We start from the raw sequence: 23149 nt of genomic DNA, 5'->3' as shown, positions 1-23149 counted from the left end.
ACTCATGGAGGTCTCGCCATAATTACTATTGGTCTTGTCTTGTGGTTTTTGTCATCATCATAATTATTCCCAGCATGCTATAGCCCTAAATGAGGGATATTCAACTGACCAGGTTCTGTGATTTTTCTTTTTGCCCTCTTCCTAGTCCTGGTTCCTGCTTCGGACTATCGGTGGCCCCGAGGTTGACCAGGTTTCTGAACGGGGTTTGGGTATATACGAGCATGATCTAAATACTACAATCGCTCTTTTTGGGCACGCAATTTATTCACTGCGAGGCGGACTCTCAACAATTAACTACCTACCCTATGGAGATAGTAGGATACGATTCCCGCAAGCTCTATAGTAGAGAGGCGGGGGTTTGCGACGGGGCCTCTTCCTCCCCGTCGGCGTGTCCGTGGTTCAGTGTATTTTTTACTTGCCGTTTTGGAAACTGATATCCAATGGCCTTATTTAAACTAGACATATCGCTGCTCGGATCCGTTATTTGATGGCTGTCGGATCCTTCAGCATGACTGGCCGTTGTTAGCGGAGTCCTGCTCTGCACCAATTCCATTCGAAACTGTCCGGGCAAAAGCAGATCACCCGCGGGAACCATACGAAGCTCACTCCAAAGGGGGCCAAGAGTATCGTAGTGATTTGCTGGGGGCTGGATAGCGGATTGATCAAACTAAACTGCTGAATCTAACGCCCGCATGACATCCGTGGTAGGCCAGGACGATCAAGTGGACCAGGGCAAGGGCCGTTTACGCTCCTGCTAGAGATGAAAATGGATAAGGCGATTGCGGCGGTGCTGAATCTCGACTATCGCCTCATCCCACTATCGTTTCGTCCCGTCCCCTTTTGGGATGAGGGTCTCAACGGTCGGTTTACCAAAGCGACCAAGGAGAACATGGTATCCAGCTTCTGGGCCATCTCATGTGATGTCTCTCAGGGCACGGAGCACCGAACTCGGTTGAAGGTCTCCGTAGTGAGGAAATAGTCAGTATACAAAGTTGCGAATAAGAAGCCCGAAGCAACGATCTCTGGCCTGACTGGATGGGTCTGGCCTCGCTCTCCTCTCACTCCATCGGGCCAAAATCGGGGAGGTTGGGGACGGGGAGTGGTGGGTGGCATTGGGGGTGGCATCCAAGATGGGAGGGAGGAGAAGAGCACCTCCCCAGATTGGACGGAGCGGCGCCCATTGTCCATCGCCTTTAGCCAGGCTATAGCCAGCCCAAAACCAAGCCCATTAGCTAGCCCCCGGCCCCGGAGACCAAGTAGAGGCCAAGAACAAGACCAAGACCCAAAGGGACTATTGCCGGATTGGGCGACGATGGATCTCTGAAGGACGTGCCGATCTCCCTTCGTCTTTCCAGTCATGGGGGAAAGGGTAAATTTGTAGGGTTCACGTCTCTGGTTGGCTAGACAAATCAGGGATCCGAACGCATCGAACATCCACCAAGAGATGCCACGGCAAATAGGCAAATGAGGAGCAACAGGATCCTCTGCGGCTGGGCGAATCCCCCGTGGCGATTCGCCTGCGGACAATACCGAGACGATACAAGGGCCGAACATGGTCGTAGCGGCTGGCCCTATCACAGGGCAGAAGAGACCTCTCGGCGAAGATGGTGAGAGAGGGGGGGGAACTCCCTCCCCCAATGATGCGATCGGGCAACTATGGCGCTAACGCTCAGCCCTCGTTTGGACAAACTCCACTTTTGCGACCCACTGCGGTCCTCGACGGGCCGGAAACCTTCAGTAAACAAGAACGTCAAAGGGCCTAGGATCTTCGACAGCTCTGGCACAGATCTTCTCTCCACGGTCAGGCCATCCATGGAACGAAGTGAGTCAAAAAAGGTCAAAGAGACGAGGAAGATAGGAAAGAAATAGATGGAGAAAAGAGGAGAAGAAGATGATGATGACGGTGGTGCAAGACAAGGTGGGAGAATGTTTCCAAAGATAGTACCCCCTCCATAACCATGACCACCGAGATGCCCGCTGACTGGAGGTTGGTTAGGTGCTTATCCAGGCAAGGATTAATTCTCTACAAGAGTGAGCTCCGTCTCCAATGTGGTTGGACATGCTTTTCTATCGCAATATCCCGTATGGTTTCTAATGGGCAGAATCAAGTCCACTTTTTGGGATGCGGTCCGGGTCGCATTCACGATACAGGAATTTGCTAAGAAAGACAGCTAGCAAGTCCCAGCAAGTCCTAGCTAGTTAGTAGCTACTACCCTCTTGCGTGAGGATTTCCCGTGAAGGAAAACCCACAAACATAATATCAATTCAATCCAATCATCGACCAGTAATCCGTGGAAAAATGCAACCCCGCTCGTTCGACAGAAACCACGCGGGACTCGAATGTCAAATCGGTCGGATAATCGATGACTCAAGTGGCATTTTCCCGTCGGGATGGAATGTCTGATTGACAATAAAACCCAAGTGACAAATAGCTTGGTAAGTGCGACAGTTTTTCATTCCCACGCAGGTTGACAGGATGGATGGTCGTACATTCAGACAGCCTGCCAGGGGCGCAGATTAATCGTCGCTGACGAGGCAAGCCTCTTGATTCGACTGCAAGACCAATCATCATGCATCTTGCCGTCGGTTTTTTGGCTAGCATGCGCCAGTCAAATTGTCCATGGCAGAGAAAAAGAAAAACAAAATATCATGTCAGAAACGCAAAGAGGACTAGTGGACTGTGTAGTTCAGTTGCATATCCTTTACCCATCCCGGGATTTGAGCTCGTCGGTCTCCAAGGGCAATCGCATTCGATCAGGCGGGAAGTGGGCTGACGCCATCTTTTTTTGCGAGCCGAATCTTCCCTCGTTAAGTTCGTAACTACGTCTGTGGTGACGAGGGCAAGGAAAAAAAGAAAGAAAAAAGGCTGGCATGATGGCCGCTTAATGGAGACTGGAGGAGAAATCTCGGCTGATCTCTGGCGCGCAAGCCATTACATTATTCATTACTGTAGGGGTGCCTTTCGTCTGGATTGCGATCGGGCTTTGCAGGGTGGTCAATTTCGGAGGACAAGTAGAAAAAAGTCTAGACCGGTCAAGATCAAAATTTATGGTTGCTCTTCTGGTCGGCCTTGCAATATTTGCTTCTTTCGCTTCCCCCCTTCTTCGATCTACGGGGAATCGGGGATTCACAGAGGGACTTGGCTATTTAGATTTGACTAACAAGGCCGGGCGTACAACCTTGAAAAATGATCTTCGCGGGATCGGAATTCCCGTCAAGGCTCAGGAACGGACTGCTCAGGGAACACAGGTTTGCATGTCACAGGTTGCGGTCATACAGTAGATAGAGGATCAAGAGGACGAAGCGGGGGTGTCAGGGCCGAGTTCAGGTACCGATCGACAATAACTTTTTCAAACGGCAATGCACCGTCATGCAAAGACCTTGCAATCTGGACTGGCAAGGATTAATATGTACAGAGTACGAAGCCTGGAGTACTGTACTGGACGACGCCCATCGCCCACCCTATGTAGGCAGAGTGTCGTCGATCGATGCTAGTGGGGTTTGACTAGAGGTAAACCATGGCAAACTCGACAGGAACTGGCCCTAAGTGTGCTTTACCCATGGCATCAACCATTTTCCTCAATCTCTACTTAATATGGATGGATTCCAAATTTAAGACATAGGATGAACGACATAACGGCAAGCAATCCGAAGGTAAGGCTTAGGATTCCGAAGCGTGTGGAGCTCGAAACCTCCAGCCATGTAGATGAACCTGAGCCGTGCCTGCGACTCCGGGGAAGGGCATTGCAGCCCCGCCTAATGCAATGCAATGCAACGAGGTGTGGCGGATGGATCTTCCACGAGCAGGGCCGAGGGGGTCAGTTCGGAGAGGTTCCTGTCGCCAAAGCCGTGATCGGTGCCAGTCCAGTCACCTGATGGAGAAATACCTAAAGAAGTTCACTAGACGGTGAGGTATACATAGAGGATGAGTGATTCTAAAGATATGGAGACTAGAGAAAAAACTAGGTTTGATTGGTGCTTTGCCGATATTCTCACCGTTTATGTCGTGTATGTCATGTACGGATTGTATAGAGTACACTTTTGACTGACCCTTTACTATATAGTGGGCCATACCGTATAAACTACCGTATATGCTTAGGCAAATCCCACCAGACTATTGATTCAACGGTATTCTCATGTCTGGTAGACTAGTTTTCCCCTCGTATACACTAACAATCCCCTCGACCATGGTCCATGTCGTCCAAGTCCATACCTCAATCCATGGCACCAACTGGATCTCCAAGAGGGCACGGATGCAGTAGCTTAGAGTAGCTTGGAGAATCCTGCCGATCTTGTCAACTTAGCATCTGAGAACGGACCAGATCGCGAACCCGTCTCCTCTGTGAGTGTCCGGGCTATCGAGATCGGCGATTTGCGGGCGATGCTCCACTGCGCTAACTCCTCCTCAGCACTAACTGTTCTAAGTGCGCTAACCAACTGCACTAAGGGCCCCTCCGAGGAAGAGGAGGGGAGGGGAAGGGATTACCAAGTACGCTAGACGACTGGTGTCCGCCAGTCTCCGCAGCTTGTAAAAATGATTGTATACGGAATTAATATTAGTTACGGAGAGGAGACTGTATGTAAATGTAAGAATATGTACGGCGGGCACTAAACCTAACGGGAAGAAGAAATTCAAATCCTCCTTTATCCTCCACTCTCCCCATTGGACCGTGACTTGCTAAAGACCTCATCCTCCTACCTGTTGTGGCACCTCAATCCCAGTACACCGAGGGTCACCGGGTCCTTCGGGGTGGTGGAGATGATCAGATAAACGTCGCGAACGCAACCGGGCATTCAATCTCTTTTCACCGCTTGTTGCGGGTGTTCATACCCTTCCCGAAGGATTCCTTCAATGGCATCATCGTTCGTTGCTATCGAACTCTGGCTCAATACGGGAGTAGGGGCCTCCTCTTACCAGAGTTTTCGTTCAATGCCTGCAGCATGTCAATCCCGCCACCCGATGAACGCAGACTATTCAGGGAAAGAAGCTCGAGAGCAGAGCAAAGCCCGGCCCTATCCTACCTAAACAGCACACAAACACGATGGGCTTGGCCCTAGATGGTGGACTGGGTAGGGTAGGTACAGTAGCATGCCCTACCGATTCAACTCGACTCGAATCGAGCATAGATGGGGCGGGGGCCCCTCTCTCCTCCTCGGCTCTCCGTACTTTTGACACGGTCGATCCAAATTTTGGTACCGAGCAGGGAAGAACGTCGCAGGGACACACGGACTGCAGGAAAACGTGCTCGCTGCTCGGTCGACATATCATTTTTGCTTTACGCCGCTTCCCCTCAGGCCCTCATGGCAAAAAAAGCCATTGAACTAGCGCCGCAGTCCTATCGGATCTCGGATATTCCCTCGGAGTCATTAGCCTTAGGTTGCGGAGCGTGCGGGTATACGCATCCCCCCGAATTGAGGAGCCCATCCCATCCATCATGATCACCATTGCCGAATCAACACGAGGGCCTGGGCTGGGAGGGGCCAGACGGGGCCAGAAGGAGGAGGAGGGGGACCATAAAAAAAGACTGTTACCTTTAGCTTGTAGGCTTGAAGGGTCAGTGCACTGCGGGCGGAAGGAGGGTCGCAGCCTGACTGTTTCTGCACGCTATGCACACCATAATTGCCTTTCAAGGGAAAGGGAGGGAAAGGTGGATATGGAAGATGGGCGATGACTCGATGAGGAGGGGGGAGTCCGCACCCGTTCGAAGCTGTCAACTGTCAACTCATGGGGGCCGCGGAGCTTTGACCTGAGCTGACTGGAATCAATCGACCCTCCAGACCAGAACCCGGCGGCAGATCGGCGAAAGGGGAAACCGGCTCAGTTCCAGATTGGGGGTGGCTTGACAGGGGAAAAAAAGTGACATCTTCTGATGGTGGGTGGTTGCTGGTTGTCAATTGCCCTGAGGCTTGCCAGCCTCGTTAGAAAGTAATTGAGCCGTCATGTCGGGGTTCAGTTTAATCAGGAAGAAGGCAAAAATTCTAACTAACTAGCAAGGATTGTCGTGCGCCTGCGGCATAGGAGATGTTCCAACATGGAAAGACGCCAGGTTGGGACCGGCATCGACTCACGCGGGATAGCAGCCATGGCATCTGGGACCGATAAGGATATGGGCCTGCATCTCTAGTTTAGTTACAGTAGTGCGCCTATACTATAAGCGTGGCATCCTATATACCGGGTGTATCATTGGCCCATGAGAACCCCTCTCTGGCTCAGTAAATCCATGCATGTCGCATATCGGTCAAGGCAGAGTGTGGCTTGCTTTTTAGACCCTGGTGGGTTGCATACTCGATATTAAAGTGCAAGGCGGTTGGGCAACAAAAATGCAATTTCAAGAAATTCGTTCATTGGATGGTGCAGAAAAATTCTGACAGTAGTCCACACACCCCGGAGTGGCGATGATAGTGAGGTACTGTAGGTCATGATACCGTACTTATGCAAGTCTGGTCCGGTTTGCTATGCCAGGCGTCGATCTAGAACTTTTTATTTGCCATTTCATGATGCGAACAAAGAGGATCGACTCGCGCAACAGTGAATCAAAGGGTAATCATAACAATATGGGCCGGTCGCTGCAAGGACCATACAGAGTATCAAAGAAACCAGAACTGAAAAAAAAGAAGAGAAAAAGAAAAGTCTTGTATCCGCAAAGACCGATCAAAAGAGAAAGAAAAACACATCCATCAACCTTTCCCCTCGTGCGGCCCCTGAGGCCGATATGCAAATTCATCGGGCCTTTCTCCAACTCGACGAGCTCCCTCGTGGACCTCAGGTCACACTGCACTCGGGAGTGCACCAGGGGGCCACAGGAGTATGAAAATCACATTGAGCAAGCTGCGTATGCGCGGCTCCGAAAAGAGTTCGTTCACAGCCCAGTGATCAATCCCTTCCTCGACAAATCTGAACTCGTTGAGGCCCCAATTCGATGAAAACTTGTCCGTGCGAAGAGAGCTTCTCTTGCCGTCCGACCACACTGGGATTCCGTGGCGTCTTACGGGGATCTGTGACCCAAATCTTCCCCGTACCTGTCAGCATGGAGATACAGGGGTGCAAACTCGTGCTGACTCCGACCACGGGCCAAGACCCAATGTGATTGAGATTGACTCGTCAATGTGCACGGGGACGATGACGGTCAACAATTGTGATGAAATTCTTTAACGCTTCACAATAGACACTAAAATCGGGAAGGTTAGTTTCGATCCCGGGGGTAAAGCAGTGGATTGTTGGATGGCAGGGTCAAACGTACCGATATCCTCGTCAGCGAGCTCGTGCGCAAGACCAACTCGTTGCGGCTGGTGCTTGACGGAGCGACCGTACACAATAGCATGCTTGAACTGGTCCTTGATCGTTCGGTGAATGGCATTACACTGTCTCTGATTAGCGTGGCTCAATTGACCGTCACGGGTAGAGAGGTGCATACGAAGTCTTCCACAGTACATCCCGTAGCACGAAGCACAACAGGTGCTGTGTAATCGGGAGCGCGGCCCTTGGGCTTGGTATAGACTCTGCGCAGGTTGAGCTTCTCCCACATCATCTCCAGAAGCTCGTCAATGTTCCAGCCGTGCTCTGAACTGATAGGAACGGCATTGGGAATGCGGTAAAGAAGGTCCAGCTCTTCGATGGAAATAGCATCGATCTTGTTGAGCGCATAGACGACGGGAATATAAGCTCGGCTCTTGGCTTCTAGAACGTCAATCAAATCATCAATAGTGGCGTCACAGCGGATGGAGATATCAGCAGATGAGATCTTGTACTCGTTCATCACAGCTTTGATTTCCTGAAAACAAGTTCAATCAGTCGTGGATCACAGGGCCAGAGAAGACACAATTATTACCTCTTGAGAGATGTTGGTCAGAGGAACAGTGCTTGTGATCGCGATACCACCCTTGTCCTTCTTCCTGAACACAATGTTGGGAGGTGACTTGTTGATACGAATACCAAAGCCCTCCAATTCGTTTTCAATGACTCGCTTATCAACCAAAGGCTTGTTCACATCGAGAACGATGAAAATCAGATGGCAAGTCTTGGCCACAGCAATGACCTGACGACCACGACCCTTACCATCCTTTGCACCTTGGATAATACCAGGAAGATCGAGAATCTGAATCTTGGCACCGTTATACATAACCTGTCCGGGAACAGTCGTGAGGGTCGTGAACTCATAAGCGGCAGCTATTCGACGATATCAGCCATTGATCAACGCAGGAATCTTTCTTCGAGACACACCTTCCGAATGCTGGCCAGTCAACTTGCTCATCAGAGTACTCTTGCCGACGGAGGGGAAACCGATGAAGCCACTGTATTCGCCATAAGTATCCTGCTTTTCTGAATAGTATCGTATCGTCGTCGAGTCTTGACTTACACACTGGCAACACCAGTACGCGCGACATCGAAACCGGCTATAAAACGTCAAAATTAGAGGTTATCCGGAAACCCACAGAGGTTCAATATTGGGCAGCACTCACCACCACCGCCACCACCTCCTCCAGACGGGGTCAACAGCTCTCGCTTGAGCTTCGCAAGCTTTGCCTTCAGTTGTCCTGCACCGATTGTCAGTCCGGTCGATTTTTATTGGTCTCGAGCGTCTTTGTTCGCGGGGTAATCGTACCCAAATGGAAAGAGGTGTTCTTGTTCTTCTGAGTCCGAGCCATCTCGGTCTCGATCTCCTTGATCTGTACCCAGCCATACCCTGATTAGCGACTGTCTGCGATGCGATTTGATTTTGAACGAGCAGAGCGAGGCGGCGCACTAACCTTGTCAATGGTAGTCGACATTTTGGCGGTTGAAATATATGTCTGTCGGGAGAGAGTGTATGTGTTCTATTTCAACAAGGAACAGGAGTCACTCGAGATTAGTTGACTCCCTCGTCGTGTAGCAGGACAAATTCGCAGCGAAAGCGATAAATTGACGGAGAAACAATCTTTGAATTGTGGCACTCTTTCTTAGTCAGGGCGGGGTGCTGGCCTGAGGCACTAATCTATGTCATTGTGTGCCTACTATTTCAGGCATGAATGCTACTGCCTCAGGCCACAATATACTCCTTATCGATTATCGTCTCTCAAAATGGCAGGAATTTTAAAGATGGCGACCAGACAGTTCTCCCATCAAGTCGTTCAATCTCGTCATTCCGAAGTTCGGTGGTTAATCGCATCTGCGTTACTTTTGTGTGACATGGTGACGCTGGAATGATCGATTCGCACATCTTGATCTCAACCGGGAGAAGTGCATAAAAGAGCAGCATTCTTCCCATTTTACATCCCGAGTGCAAGTCCGATAACGGGCCTTCCGGTTTGAGCCTGACGTGTATGGTTTGATCCGACTGTCAACAAAGTCAACAAAATCTGATACTGGGATTTCGCTCTCACAATGCCGTTCATTCAGAACGAATTTGGTTCGCCCGTCAACACAGAAAAGTCCGTCGTGGCCTTCGAACAACTCGTCGAGGACCTAAGTGCTGCTCTCGGGCCCAGCTCAGGTCTTGACTCTGATGATGTTGATCCCATGAATATCCAACTTTTGATGGAGCGATACATCTCGAACCAGGAAGAATGGGGTCCATATGCTCTGGGTGATGCCAGCCGGGGTTATACCAGAAATCTCATCGATGAGGGGAATGGCAAGAGCAACTTGGTGAGTCGATCCTCAATACTCTATCCAAGCCCAGATGACTCCGTTTCGAATCGATTTCCTGACTCTGATCTTAATCAGTTGATTCTTGTCTGGAGTCCCGGGAAGAGTAGTGCAATTCATGACCATGCAAATGCACACTGTGTGATGAAGGTACAGTCAACTAAGCAGACCTTATATGACGGATCCACATCCTAACTTCATCAACAGATACTTAAGGGAAAGCTCAGAGAGACCCTCTACTCTTGGCCAGATAAGAAGAAGATCGAGCAAGGAGAGACATCACCACCTCAGATTACTCGGGAAACCACCTACGAAGAAAACCAGGTGACTTACATGTCGGACAAGGTTCGTCATGATCTCAGAGTACGATGCCAATCAGAATGCTAACTGACTGCAACAGCTTGGTCTTCACAGGATTTCCAATCCCGACCCAGACGACTTTGCCATTTCACTGCATCGTAAGTGAGCCCGAGTCTCAACCCAGACAACCCTTCTCTAGTGTGATCTTCATTTGTGTTACCACTTGATACTAATTTCTTTGCAGTCTACACACCCCCTAATGCTGCCAATTACGGTTTCTGTCTCTTTGACGAGAAAACTGGCAAGTCTATTCACATCAAACAAACAAACTTTTACTCTGTCCGTGGCAAACGGCTCAACGACGGACATGAGTAAGATACAGTCCCGTTTACCAAGATGGGCAGAACTCCCTTGTGAACAGAGAAGGTCTGAAGATTGTGTCTCTCCACTCCTACCACTTCCCCTCGGATATCCTTACATTTGCTTTTGCCATTGTCCTAGACAGCGTCCTTGGTGGAGAGCTTCTGGCACGCTCAATGTTTTGAGCGTCTTCCCTAGATCATCATGGGGTTCGATTCTGCGATTGTACATGGCCCCCTTTCCTGTCATTTGTGGATTCCACATCCTTAGTGAACCGCACATCAGCATAGCCATTATTAATGATTGAATGACAATTATCCATTGATCAATCCACCTACTGAATATCGTGGAGAACCGGGGCCCCGCTTCATTCTGGAGTGACCGGGGTATAAACTAACTCACGGATTTTATGGTAAATGTGACTAATAATTCCGAAACTCCAAATAAGATTTGGGGTAGCATGAGAACCCGAGACATTCTAAGTTTGAGCAGGGCGCTTATAGCTCATTTGAAGGTTCGGGGCGTTTTCCTTGAGACAGGTAATCTCGTGTTGAGCCCCACTGTATCATTGTACGCTGACTGCCGTTCAGGCCCAAGAAATGCATCTGAGTCTGCCGTGCTGTATTTCGTGTCTCTCAGCATGCACTACTGACATATGGAGGTAGTGAATAGGTAGTCCCAGGTATCCCAGACCATGATCCTCACGACACTAGCATCTCAAAACATTCAAGCTACTTTTCAAGGAGAGACTTCATTAGCCAGTAATGTGTATTTGTATGTCTAGCTTCTATTCTATAGAAACGCATGCCATGCAAAGCAAAACACCAAGCTATCTATATGCAAATATGCAAATGATCCATATAAAAAAACGCATCCCAAAACATATACATCAAAACATAAAAACCACTGCACCAGGTTCTCAACTTAAGTAGAAGAGCAGCTAAAGCTGGCGCTGCTGGTATTATCATGAATAGCCGTGCCAGAGGCATACAGACCCAACACGCAAAGCGCCAGACCGAACAGGGCAATAGCAACGTTCAGAATAGTCAAGGCAATCTTGCGCGGGGAAGCAAACCATTGACCCGCGTTCAAGTGCAGCCAGTAAACACCGGACAGACCGTAACTGAACCAGGAAGCGAACAGGGCGCTGATGAGGGAGTTCAGATCGCTGAAGACGGGGATAGCCTCGGCAATGATCCAGGCGACGATCCAGCAAGACACGCCGAGTCCGAGCCAGAGACCGACGGACTTCCAGTTGCGTTGGTGCATCAGGTCGGACTTGGCGGTGAGGCGGAAGTAGATGTACTTCAGGCCGATGTGGCCATTGACGACGCCTGCGCCGACGATGGTGGGGATAGCGATGCCGAAGGCGACCTTCTTCATAAGCGGGCCGGCGGAGATCAAGGCGGGAGACTCGACGTCCGTGCCGACGTAGTAGTAGATGACGACGGCGGCGGTGAGGTACAGGACGATTTCGAAGCCTTGCAGCATGAAGAGGGACTTCTTGAAGTCCTTGGGGGTTTCCATTTCGGCGATGAGCCCGAAGAAGGCGACGTGGGCGCAGTAGGCGAAGACGATGTTGGAGACGGCCTGGAATGCGGTGTACAGGTTTGTCTCGACGGTGGCTTCGATGATGCGGCCGGGATGCTCCTCCACGCCGACGGAGATCATGGTGATCATGACGGCGCTGAAGATGGAGAGGAAGGAGGCGAAGGAGATCCAGGTCATGCCACGCATGGTGCGGGGGATGGACAGGGCGAGCGAGATGATCATGCCGACTAAACTGAAGACGATCGAGCATGTGCCGTGCTCGGTGATGGTGTTCATCATGACGCGGAAGGTCAGGATGTGACTGCCCATGACGAAGATGCAGAACAGGAATTGACCGGCTCCGAAGAGCTCACGGCCAAACCGACCGAGCAGGATCTCACCGGCATCAGCCAGGTTCTGGATGTGCGGGTAACGCTCACGCATCAGGCCAATGTTATATCCAGTATAAGTGGCCAGCAGACCCAGGCCAATGATAAGAATCACACCACTGGAGAAAGAAGATATGTTAATACTCGTCCTTCTCTGGTCATTATGGAATTGGAAATACTCACGGCACCAGGCCCAATGTAGCCACTGCAGAGGGCAATGACAGGACACCCAGCGAGACAGACTCGCAAATCATAAGCAGACCACATTGCCACCACTTCAAAGTCTTGTACTTGATCTCGGCATATTCCTCGTTACCGAAGGCATCGGCGACCTCGCCATGCTTGAGGCCACCCTCCTCCTCAAAGTTAGGCGTGTGCTTCTGCTCGCCAATCTTGTCATTGTGATAGGCCGGAGGCTGGGGCGTCACGGACTCCATATTGACGTGAAACTTGATCAATAGACAGCAGCAATAGAAGAATAAAAATCAAAGAACAATGCTAATGCTGAACTAGATCCACAAAGGTCAATCCCACAGTAGCCTTGTCTTGAAGGTCGTCACTCAGCCAACAAGAAACAAGAGAACTAAAAGCAAAGAGCGAGAGGAAGTATAAGAATGAGAGGAAAGAGGAGTCGTGTAGAGAAGAAAACGGGGGAACTCAGGACTGGGGTACAGATTCAATTAATAACAGAAATCTCACCAGCCTGCCAATTTGAGTTTCGGTATCCCCCCATTCTCCGCAGGGCCGATGTTGCCCCCGTGGGAGCCACCGGGAGGCAAATCTGCACCAAATCTGCATCGAACGTCCCATGGAAGACCCGCCGAACATTCCGTGGGCGTCCGTCATTGGTGTTTGGTTTGTCAGTCGGGCCGACTTTCGGATTATCAGCCAATCAGACACCCGGAATGGGGACTATAACGGGGCGATGGAGACCATGTAGGTAATGAAAAAGGTCACCCAAATGACTAATGATGTTGCGTTGAGGGCGTTTCCCCTCACGGATTACGGATTTATTCAATTAATAAGTTTATTCAGTCCTAGAAGATTGGTCGTACGATGCGAGAGCTGGGGATGAGGGGCAGCGGACTCCGTAGGGAGGGTCTCGCGATGCATGTTCTTTGGATGAATCCCCAACCGATCGCCGTGCACCTCGGAGGACTGGTCAGACTCCCCGGTATGAGGAGTACTCCACGTGTTTTAGACTTTCCGAGCCTTCCATGAGTGTGATTCCATTCGAAAAACTGGCAGCTGGCTGTGCTGTCTTGTCGCGTGGGTTGCCAAGCTGCACAGCAGGAATGATAATGCGGCATGTCCGAATTCTACCTGTGTAGGCATGGAAATGCGGCTCAATATTCCTCCCCTAAGCCTTCAAGCCCGTCAGCAAGCCACAAAGAAGAAATCTCTGCAATCGACACGCGTACACGGCTCAAAAGTTCCGAGCCAGGGTCCCTGGAAGAATCTTGACGTCGAAGTTGGACGTTTAGGGTTTCGCCATCCAGAGTCACGAGACCAGCCACACATCAGCCAACACGAAGAGGAAGAACAATCCGAAACAAGAAAACTTTAACAACATCAGCCACCAACGATCCAGAATCATATTGTTAATGAGTGCTGTACCTACCTAAAAAGTAAAACAAATTCTACGTAAGCCACTGCGGCCACCGTCCGAAATTTCACAGCCAAGCAGCAGCCAAGCAGAACCCAGAATCGACCGCCTATTTTCACTCACCGGTTCGCCACCCGATTTTAAGTTAATTTTAGGCGTAGATAAGCATCTTCCTAATTTTTCTTCCCGACCCGCTCATTGGCTTTAGTCCTCGCAGCCGACGCGTGCTAGACTCTGCTAGGCTCTAGTTAATCTGGCGCCCCTAGGCCCGCGGCTTGTCGGTCCTATCATATAATCAGGCAGGTCTATTTGTGTGGTGAAGAATAAGGACGCGGGACAAGGAGTAATTCTTCTCCTAGCGAGCTTGGCTGGATCGCCGGCCTTATTCATGTTCGGGGTTTGTGGTCGGCATTGGAGATAAGAGTGTATTGTGAGTGGGGAAGACATCCACAATGAAATTGTTTTGGAAATAAAGGAAATTTAAGCGATGGCCATGGGGGAAGAAGCTCTTAAATGGATGTTTGGAATGCGGAAGATAGAAATTCATTGTGGACGAGCTGATGCTTGATGCAATGTACAAAATGCAAAATGGGACGTATGCAAGACGCCCTAGTATCTCAAACAGGACACAAAGGGAAAAAATGGAAATCAGGCAGAGCAATGAAAAAGTAAAAGAGGCTGCAAAGAAGAGGAAACAACAAAGAAAGAAAAATTAGGAGTTTCTCCGCTAAATCATCGCCAAAACACGATAATCATACTTCCAAATCAGGAACTGCACGTTCCCCACTAGCAACTACATTCTACACAAAGCAGATGTAGATGCAGCTACCCCCGGGGCCGGAGGGCCAATCATTAGTAAATGCAAACGAGGCCTATCCTCACTCTGTAGAATAAGTCCCGGGCTTTCTCGCAACCGCAGCAAGCCGCTCATCTAACCGCTCGGGGTGCTCCAAAACCTCGGACTGCCGGCGGCGCAGTTCTTCCAGACTGGCCAGGGGATTCTGTAAACCGCCATAATAAGTACGTTGCTCGGAGGACTTCGGAAAACGCATCAACCGTGACACCCACCCAGTCCTGCTGGCTTGGGACCCCCTCGGCAGCAGGGAGGGCAGCCGTGCCGGAAGCATCATACTCGTCGCCGTCGCCGTCGCCGTCGCCGCCGATGCCAATGCCTCTGTTGCGATGGATTGGCGCAGGCGTCACAGGTAGACTGGGGCGCTCGACTTCGGTGGGGAAGTCGGTGAGAATGATGCTTGGCCGGTGGCCGGAGGGGGGTCCTGAGATGGTCGTTGTGGATGAGCTGGTGAGGTCTTGGCTGGACCGTGTGCTCGTGCTTGGGTGGCTGGATCCTGATATCACTTGTGTGGGGGCGCGTCGTGCTTGTTGAATCGACTCGATATAACGTTGGATATGCGGGTCTTCGTCCCATGCGTTGGAGCGGGTGTATGAATCCCAGGTCTCGGCGGAGGGCTCGTAGGGGACTCGGAGTGGTAAGATCTCAGGTAGAGATGGTGACTCGCTGGGTGGCACTGGGAGAGGTTCTTCTAGTGATGAGGCTTCAGGGAGAGGGTGCTCTGGAGCAAAGATACGGGTGGGTTTGGGCGCATGGGTTTCCCAAGGGAATAATAGTGTCACCCGCTGTGGCTCTGGCTTGGTCGGAGGAACTTGATAGTACATGTTTTTAGGTGCCTCAGGGTAAGACGGCGGTGGTTGGAACAGCGCCGTATCTTCGGACATGGCGTAAGTTTGGTGGTGGAGGTTGGCTGCCTCTGGCCTGGATTGCAGTGGTGGTGGCTCTCTTTGAAGTGTAAGCAGGTAACCCTTGAATAGTGAAACAAGTACAAAATCAAATTCTTACCGTGAGGCATCCCATTCTGCTCGAGGCGCTTCGAAAGATGGGACCTCTGGCTCTGGAGGAGGTGAAGGTTGGCGCGGCTCATTCACAGGTCTCGGGGGTGCTACGGGTTGTGGGTGGTGAATAGTTGGACCCGAGCTTTGAGGTTGTGGGTGGTGGTGCTGCTCTGGAGGAGCGTCAGGTTGCTGGTGATGACTGGTTTCATGCTGTTGGTGAGAGCTGCGGTAATGGCTGTGGTATTCTCTCTGGACTTGGAAAGCCGGTATTTGAGCATGGGGCAGTGGCGGAATGTATGTCGAAACATGTTCTTCGCCGCGTACATACTGCGGGACTGCGCTCAGTACTGGAATCACTGGTGCACTATACCCCTGTACTGTCTGCTGGGTATCATGAGTAGCTTCTTGGTCACCGGAATCTTGCTGCCAGGTAGTATCTTGTGCCTGTTGTCCGACTGATGTGTGTGGTTCAACTGGCACGGGAGCTGGCATGTCATGGGTGTGAGCAGCATCATAATGGAAGTTTGCGGGGGTATCGTCACTAGGTTGAACATATTGAGGTTCTGTCACCACTTCACCATAGGTTTCCCCAGGTTGTTCCTCGAAATGAACCCTCTTCGGCGTATGACTTGATGCCGACAGGGGACGACCTAGATAAGCACGCGCGCCACTCTCAAGCTGGGGAGTAGATACCTAACAACCGATTAGTCTAAAATCACCTCAAGTTTCCCGGTTCAAACTCACAAACGGCGGCCGATAATGCCTATCATAAATCGACCACCACCGAGCCAGCAACTGATTATACGGCGATTCCAACGGCACCACTTGTCGCGGCAAAGTCCACGGCTTCTGCGCCCCAATGAAATGAACCAAACTAATCGACCCCTGGAAATGCTTATACGCAGGGATATACTGGTAGTTCGCACTCGGGGTACAATTATACGTGAAGCTCAACCGATGCCAGTCCCGGAAATGCATATTGAGCAGACCCTGATCCGCACCATCGAAGCTAATGCCCCGTTCCGCCAGCGCCTTCAGTGCATAGTAATCTTGCAGATTAGGTCGCAGCACCATCAGCCCACTGTTAAAGCAATCTGGCCAGCCGACGTCCGGTGCCGCGGCAAAGTCGACCTCGAGCTTGAGCAGTTCATCTGGAGCGCGGACGGCCACGACATCGCAGTCGATGTAGACGATTTTCGTGAATTGGGTCAGGCGCCAGAGCTCGATTTTGGTGAATGTTGCGATGAGATCCGGACGATCCATCAACCAGAGGTTTGCGGGGGTGCCGTTGACCAGTGAGGACACTGGGATCAATTCATCGTAGACGGTCTGGGGTAGCAAAAGCCAGTTAGTTGCAGATAGTTCAAACGGATACAATTGCTCTGCAACTCAGACGATAACACACCTTTAACTCGTTGATTGTTGCTTCCCGCAGTTTTTCCGGTGTGTACAAGACCACCAATCGCGCCTTTGTGCCATTGTCGCGCAAGGAATGCGCCAGGACCATAGCACCTAGATCGAAGAGCCTCGAATTAGATCCAAAGCGCCGATCACACGCATAAAGTAACCAATTGCTTACCCGGCAGGTATGAATCGCTCAACAGGAGCTGGCGAATAAATCTCCATTAGCTTTCCATAATTCCGATCCAGAAAGAAGGGAGAGGAGGGAGAGGGGATGGCCAAACCGTGCAGTAAACGGCACTCCGCTCGGACGCCATGACGTCCCTCAACAAAAAACGAGATTCCGGGCAACTGTCTCTCCTTCCAGGACAATCAGGCAACGCGACAAATTCTCAATCTTTCCACGGAGGAGAGAAAGGATTGAGCCCGACCGATGCCTATATCTATCGTGGGTTGTGAAGAGGGGGAGAGGGTACGCGCTGTTCAGTGGCGCGACAATTCAGTTCGGACTGGCCCCCGTCAACAAGGCGGTCCCTACGGGGACTGTGGTACCTGGAGGAGGAGTCCTGGACCGGACAGTTCGAGCGGACGAAAACGGGTTGACGTTCACCAGCACTGCAGCATCTCTGTGTAAGGTGAGAGAATGGTTTTCGTGAGGGTCAATCAGGGGTAAAACAGTTTAGGGATTAGAAAAGGAAAAAGAAGAGGGATCGAGCGTGAGTTGGTAAAGTTTGAAAAGGTTGACCAGGTTGTTCGGGTTTCGAAGGTTGGGGAAAGCTAAGATGGAGAAGCTCCGAGAGCTCCTCACTTAGTCGGCGGGGGTGGCGGGAAGAAGTACGATGACAGGTGGAGATTACTACCTAGGAAATAAAGAGGGGGTTTGGATGCACACAAAGAAAGAGATGATAATCATCCCATTGAATTAGTTCTACAGCGACCAAGTCGTTACAAGTTTCACGAAATCCCCAAGTTGTGACTCCGATGATCTGAGGGTTTCCCGTTTTCCCCTCACCGAATCCACTTTGGGGACGGAAGACCCGCCATTATGTGTCCGATCTTAACTGTTTGATCTCAATTCAAGATGAATTCTGTTTGACTTAAAAACATAAACATATAGCCATGTAGCCTAGGAACTGAGTTGCCCTCGGGAATCCAGTTCCTGTCTACCTGAAACTGACTGGAGAATTAGAAAAAAAAAAAAAAAAAAAAAAAAAAAAAAAAAAAAAAAACAAAAGCCTCCGGTGGCCGTTTCGGGGGCCCGAGAGGTGGTCGGGGCGCGTCACAATTATGCAAGACGCCCTCGTACATCATTAGAACAAAAATCCTCCCTAGCAAAAGAACTCGAAATAGATCACTCACACACTGAAACTCATAGCAAACCACCGACATAAAAAGTCATCTCTCCCCGAGTAGACAATTCAATTCCACATCCTCTTCAGCCTTATCCCCCTCCCGCATTCATCGCCGCGCAATGACCTTAGCGCTAGGATAACATTCCTGGACAACGGAGCCGATATCGCCCTTCTCCCCATTCACAGCCCACTCAACAGCCTTCACCAACGCAACCCGACTCTCCTGCTCGATCGGCGTGAAATGGCCCGACTCAGTAAGCATAACGACCTGACTATCCGCGACAAGATAATCCGCCATTCCATCCAGGCATATCTGCGGATTCAGCGCAATATCCTGCTTGCCCCAGAACACGGTCGAGCTCGCCTGCAGAGCACCGGGGGTTCCTTCGTCCAGTAAGCCCGCTCCGCTGTTCGCACGTCGGAGCTCGGGGCCGCCAGAGATGCTGTGCAGGTTGGCGACTGTCTGGGGGGATTTGCGCCAGCGAGATATGGATGCGCCGTCGCGGTAGTACCCGGCCATGTTTAGGATGTTGGCGAAATCGTGGGTATATTTGATGGTGGCTGGGTAGGAGTCGCCGTTGGCGGTTTGGGTTTTGGACTCGGCGAGGGATGGGCCCATGCTGCTGGCCATGGAGGTGCCTTCGTCACTGGGGGTGAACTCGCCTCGTCCGTGTGATCCCTTGTGAATGCCTGCCATGAGGGAGTAGTTGCCTCCCGTGAGGAAGTAAGTTACCAGCGTAGGAGGTAATTGCATGGCAAAGACGTAGCCCGACATCTTGAGTTGGCGGAACAAAGGACCCAGTGTTCGCAGGGCCTGGAGCAATGGGGCACGAGATGATAGTGGAGCAGCCAAGGCAGTATTGAACATTTTAGATGCCGATGTTAGCATGCGGCGGACATTAGACCCGGCCAAGCTCATCTATCAAAGAAGAACATAAGCATTCATACCCGAAAGGCCGAGATAAAACTAGGTGTCAATGAGAAAACATACCAACGGCCCATTAGACAGAATGAACCGGTGTGCCAGCGACGGTGCCTCAGCAGCAAGTCGCATCGACAGCACACAACCCCAGTCATGAGCAACAATGATGACCCGCTTCTTATTCGTCTGGGTCCCCTCATCAACGCCATATTGTGCGCGGAGGGTGATAATGAGCTCTGTCAATTTCTCCAACACGGCGGTAGCCGTGTATTTCTCCAGACTTTCGCTACCACCGTATCCGGGCAGATCAATGGCAACGAGATTAGCGGAGCTTTGTAGAGATGGTGAACTGGCGATATGACGCCAAATGGCCCAACTGTCGGGGAATCCATGGATAAATATAACCAGCGGTCTATCGGACACTAATGCAGATGGGGAGCCAGGAGCTGCATTGCTCATAAAATGGAACTTGAATCCGCTTTGGAGTGTTATAAAGTAGTGGGAAAGACCGGCGTAGTCTTTGGAGAGGTTCCACAGACGATCGCGAGCTATGGATCCACCATGTCAGTAAAGATATTTCTTAATTCAATATGGTCTGGCAACCAAAAGAAAATGAATAGAGATGGGTCAAAAATGATTGACTAACCAAGCTGCAACTCAAGATTCTGTCTTTCAGTGCGTTTCTTGAAAAATGTGCCTCTTCTGGTGGCCAAGTATCCATAGAGGAACAACGTGAAGAGACCATAGGCAAAGGCGGCCAGCCTGGTAACGGCCTTGGTGATGAAGGTGCCCATGATGGAGCGACAACCAGTCAATGGCACATCTGTTGAACAGGGGTAAGAGACTTGGGAAAGTAAGCAGCACAGTAGAATTATTATAGCAACTGAAATTCTAGCGGCATAGGCACGGTCTTCGGTACAGTAGCCCAAAAGAAAAGCTCCGAGAGCTCCATCAGCGGGGGACCTCGGATCTTTGGCAGCTCTTGGTAGGTTGTTTCGTCACTCTGGTTTAGTCAGCCCCAAGACGGGCCCGCTCTCTCGCAGCCCTAGCCACTTCGGGGCTCAGCAGATTTGCATAAGGTTTGATATTCTGCATTCTGCTACATGGGAAAATTATGCAGGTCCCATCTCCCTGGGTCTTGGAAAATCATCATCGATACAAATGCTTTTATCGTATTTTAAAGGATATACATCGAGATGCAGCATCGGACAAAATCCACAAAGGCTCCCATCTCGGAAAACGCCAACTTCCCTTTCACACATGCAGGTAGATCAAGTAAAAAAGAAACGTCAAAGATCTGACAACAGAAATAAGTCTGGCTGTGGTTCAATGGAATAGAAAAAAGGGTATTAACACATAGTTGGAATGATGCAAGGAGAGCGACATGTCAGGAATAAAGGCACAAAGCCAACAGAAGGGAAAAGGCCGTAATCTCGTTGAGGTCCCGCAGGATGCTGAATCGGGAGTTCAGTCAGCTGATAGGCGGGGATATTAGGGTATATACACAAGGGCGACATCTAGAAAGAACAGAGAATGAAGATAGGTGCGACACTCAGAGGGTGTAGCCTATTTGGTCGCGCTTGTCGTCGACTAGACGGCCATATCTAACAAAAGAGATTGATGTTAGCAAGGGCATATAATACCATGTGATAGATAGATCAAACTTACTCCAGAAGGAGGCGGAAGAACCAGACCTCCAGGTCTTCATTCCGCAATACTTGCTGTGCCCACTGCTGGCCCTGGGTGGCAATCTGAGGGGCAGCCCTCTTACCCTCTTCCTCCAGGGTAAAGTACCGCATGCTCTCCGTATATTCATTGCCTTTCAAACTGAGCGGCACATAATGCACCCACGGCTTCAGCCACTCATCGTGCCACTCGCGGAAGATCGCAATCTTGTAAACGAAGCTGTTACTATGAAGGAAAGCATAGAATCGACCACTGAACGCATTTCCGTCAATGTCAACCAGATACTTGTGGGCCCATGCATCCTGCTGTCCAGCAGCTTTGACGACGTCAAAGTATTCTTCTTGTGCGTGACAGTCATCAGGATCGCATTGGCCGATCATCGTGAACTTGACATCGAATGAATCACGGTAGATATCCTGGCTGACGTTCTGTGAGACCCATGAGCCGTCTTGCTGCTGTGCGAGAACTTTGGTGGGTTCCAGCGAGTTGACGTTGTCCACAAACTGTTGGCGATGCTGACGACGCCAGCCACCGGCACGTGAGAAACCACCAGTCGTGGACCCGCGCCAGTACATGCGATCAGACTTGGCGTCCCAGCTGTAGTCCTTGTATTTTTCGTAGGGAACCTTATCTGCCCAATACCAGGGACTCGGGTAGAGAATGTCCTGGAAGCTGGAGATCTTGCTTTGCGAGAAGACTGGGAACAGATCGTGAACAACGTCGAACGCATTCGGGCGATCGAAAAAGCCGTACGTGTATCGAAGGGAAGGAGTGTGGCAGATATCGGAGAAGGCGCTGGTGTTGTAAATGAAGCCCAATTCGCCGTACGCGTAGGAGGTGTCATTATCCGGGGCGTCCTCGTCAAGAGATCGGGCAGGGCTATCGACAGGGCAAGAAATTCGGGAGTTGGTCCAGGTCGGCTGGTGAGCAAATCGGTTGAAGCGAGTTGTGCGCACCTCGTCGATGCGATCGCCCTTGTTCAAGTCAGCAGCACGAGGCGACCATCCATTGGTCGCGGTCTTCCGGTTGAAGGCAGCGGGAATGGCCTGGTCCGTCGCAGTCTGCACCAGACGCTGGAGGTCTTCTCCAGGGATCACCACGCGGGGCTCGTCGTGGGTGTTGAAGACCAAGTCCATATCTGGCAGATACTTGACGAATTCCTTCATCATGCCAACCGTGGCGTCACGCTGCCACTTGCGACCGTCACCACCACCTTCCGTCAAGGTCACCTTGCCATCTCGAATCAGCAGTCCGATCACCGCATTGTCAAAGCCCAGGGTCTCGCGAGCGCGGGCGCGAATGGTCGCTGGCTCCACGGCCCAGAATGGCAATAGGGAGTGGTAGATGGAGTCAAACTCATCGATGAGTTTTACACCCTTGGCCTGAGCGAACTGGAACCACTTGTCGAAATGCGGCGGCGGATGCATCTTGTAGCGGCGCTGGTACTCCTGGACCGCCTCGGCCAGGGTTTTCGATTGGCGCGACTGCACATGGTCGAAGTTCTGCTGCGCATTCTGGATCAGGCTGGAGACCGGGTGCACTTTCTCGGGCGGGTAGGAGGTCTGGCCCGGATGGAGTTGAGGGTGTTTGATGGGTTCGGGGGAGGGAGGTCTAGCGGTTCATTTTGGGGAGTTGGCTCGGGACGGAGGAGGACGAGCGAGAGGCATGCGAGGAGGACGATGGCGAGCAGAAGGATCAGCCGTTGGGTGCGCATCGTGCCATTTGAGAGAGGCATGAGAACCGAGTGGAGAGGTTCAACGGCCAAGATGAGAAGGGGGGAGGGGGCGTGGACAAGGAAAAAAAGGGTCTAGGGAGAGTGCTCCATAGGGAAGGTGGTCTGGAGTTCGGCGTGCTATTATTAACCTGGCCTGGGCCTTTCGCTCTTGGGGGCCGAAGACAGCTTAACCGCCAAGCCGACTGTTGGTGGCAAACAAACTCTAGAATCACATTGGCAATTATCTACGATTTTCAATTGTTTTTGCAATCATTGTTGCAATCCTCTTATTAAACATTATTTTAGTCCCCGTTCCAGTCTTTTTAAGTCTGTTTGAACAGCTTCTGCGTTTCGATATCTCCCTAGTGTCCTATAGGATCTCCCTGGGACCTGAATTCCGATCCAGCAAAGCA

General features: G+C 51.0%; 7 protein-coding genes across 7 annotated transcripts; 2 read left to right on the top strand and 5 right to left on the bottom strand.

Annotated features, from left to right (window-relative positions):
• Positions 1-766: 766 nt before the first annotated feature.
• Positions 767-979, top strand: N7473_000848 (uncharacterized protein; the record flags this gene model as incomplete). Its single annotated transcript, XM_057146788.1, has 1 exon — positions 767-979. One exon carries the CDS (start codon positions 767-769, stop codon positions 977-979), a length of 213 nt encoding a protein of 70 aa, XP_057014674.1.
• A 6170-nt stretch (positions 980-7149) lies between these two features.
• N7473_000847 (GTP-binding protein RBG1) lies at positions 7150-8769 on the bottom strand (the record flags this gene model as incomplete). The annotated part of the gene is made up of 9 exons (XM_057146787.1): positions 7150-7169; positions 7242-7362; positions 7416-7772; positions 7830-8167; positions 8222-8292; positions 8358-8394; positions 8461-8535; positions 8604-8667; positions 8749-8769. 9 exons carry the CDS (start codon positions 8767-8769, stop codon positions 7150-7152), a joined length of 1104 nt encoding a protein of 367 aa, XP_057014673.1.
• Positions 8770-9103: 334 nt separating this feature from the next.
• Positions 9104-10614, top strand: N7473_000846 (putative cysteine dioxygenase Cdo1). Its single transcript, XM_057146786.1, has 5 exons — positions 9104-9625; positions 9704-9775; positions 9833-9970; positions 10026-10083; positions 10170-10614. The coding sequence occupies exons 1-5, from the start codon at positions 9362-9364 to the stop codon at positions 10298-10300; spliced, it is 663 nt and encodes a 220-aa protein (XP_057014672.1). The 5' UTR covers positions 9104-9361; the 3' UTR covers positions 10301-10614.
• Positions 10615-11209: 595 nt separating this feature from the next.
• N7473_000845 (uncharacterized protein) lies at positions 11210-12641 on the bottom strand (the record flags this gene model as incomplete). The annotated part of the gene is made up of 2 exons (XM_057146785.1): positions 11210-12323; positions 12388-12641. The coding sequence occupies 2 exons, from the start codon at positions 12639-12641 to the stop codon at positions 11210-11212; spliced, it is 1368 nt and encodes a 455-aa protein (XP_057014671.1).
• Positions 12642-14042: 1401 nt separating this feature from the next.
• Positions 14043-17975, bottom strand: N7473_000844 (uncharacterized protein). The gene is made up of 6 exons (XM_057146784.1): positions 17347-17975; positions 17241-17268; positions 17067-17173; positions 16406-16990; positions 15669-16354; positions 14043-15608 (listed from the first exon to the last, which is right to left on the bottom strand). The coding sequence occupies exons 1-6, from the start codon at positions 17377-17379 to the stop codon at positions 14738-14740; spliced, it is 2310 nt and encodes a 769-aa protein (XP_057014670.1). The 5' UTR covers positions 17380-17975; the 3' UTR covers positions 14043-14737.
• Positions 17976-18520: 545 nt separating this feature from the next.
• N7473_000843 (alpha/beta fold hydrolase) lies at positions 18521-20157 on the bottom strand (the record flags this gene model as incomplete). The annotated part of the gene is made up of 3 exons (XM_057146783.1): positions 19983-20157; positions 19406-19884; positions 18521-19333 (listed from the first exon to the last, which is right to left on the bottom strand). Exons 1-3 carry the CDS (start codon positions 20128-20130, stop codon positions 18521-18523), a joined length of 1440 nt encoding a protein of 479 aa, XP_057014669.1. The 5' UTR covers positions 20131-20157.
• Positions 20158-20888: 731 nt separating this feature from the next.
• N7473_000842 (putative capsule-associated protein CAP1) lies at positions 20889-22736 on the bottom strand (the record flags this gene model as incomplete). Its single annotated transcript, XM_057146782.1, has 3 exons — positions 20889-20940; positions 21005-22584; positions 22677-22736. 3 exons carry the CDS (start codon positions 22734-22736, stop codon positions 20889-20891), a joined length of 1692 nt encoding a protein of 563 aa, XP_057014668.1.
• Positions 22737-23149: the final 413 nt, after the last annotated feature.

This window comes from Penicillium subrubescens (assembly GCF_028828155.1).
Source record: "Penicillium subrubescens strain IBT 31985 chromosome Unknown utg000001l_segment0_segment0, whole genome shotgun sequence".
Taxonomy (NCBI): domain Eukaryota; kingdom Fungi; phylum Ascomycota; class Eurotiomycetes; order Eurotiales; family Aspergillaceae; genus Penicillium; species Penicillium subrubescens.
This window is presented reverse-complemented; position numbering and strand designations above follow the sequence as displayed.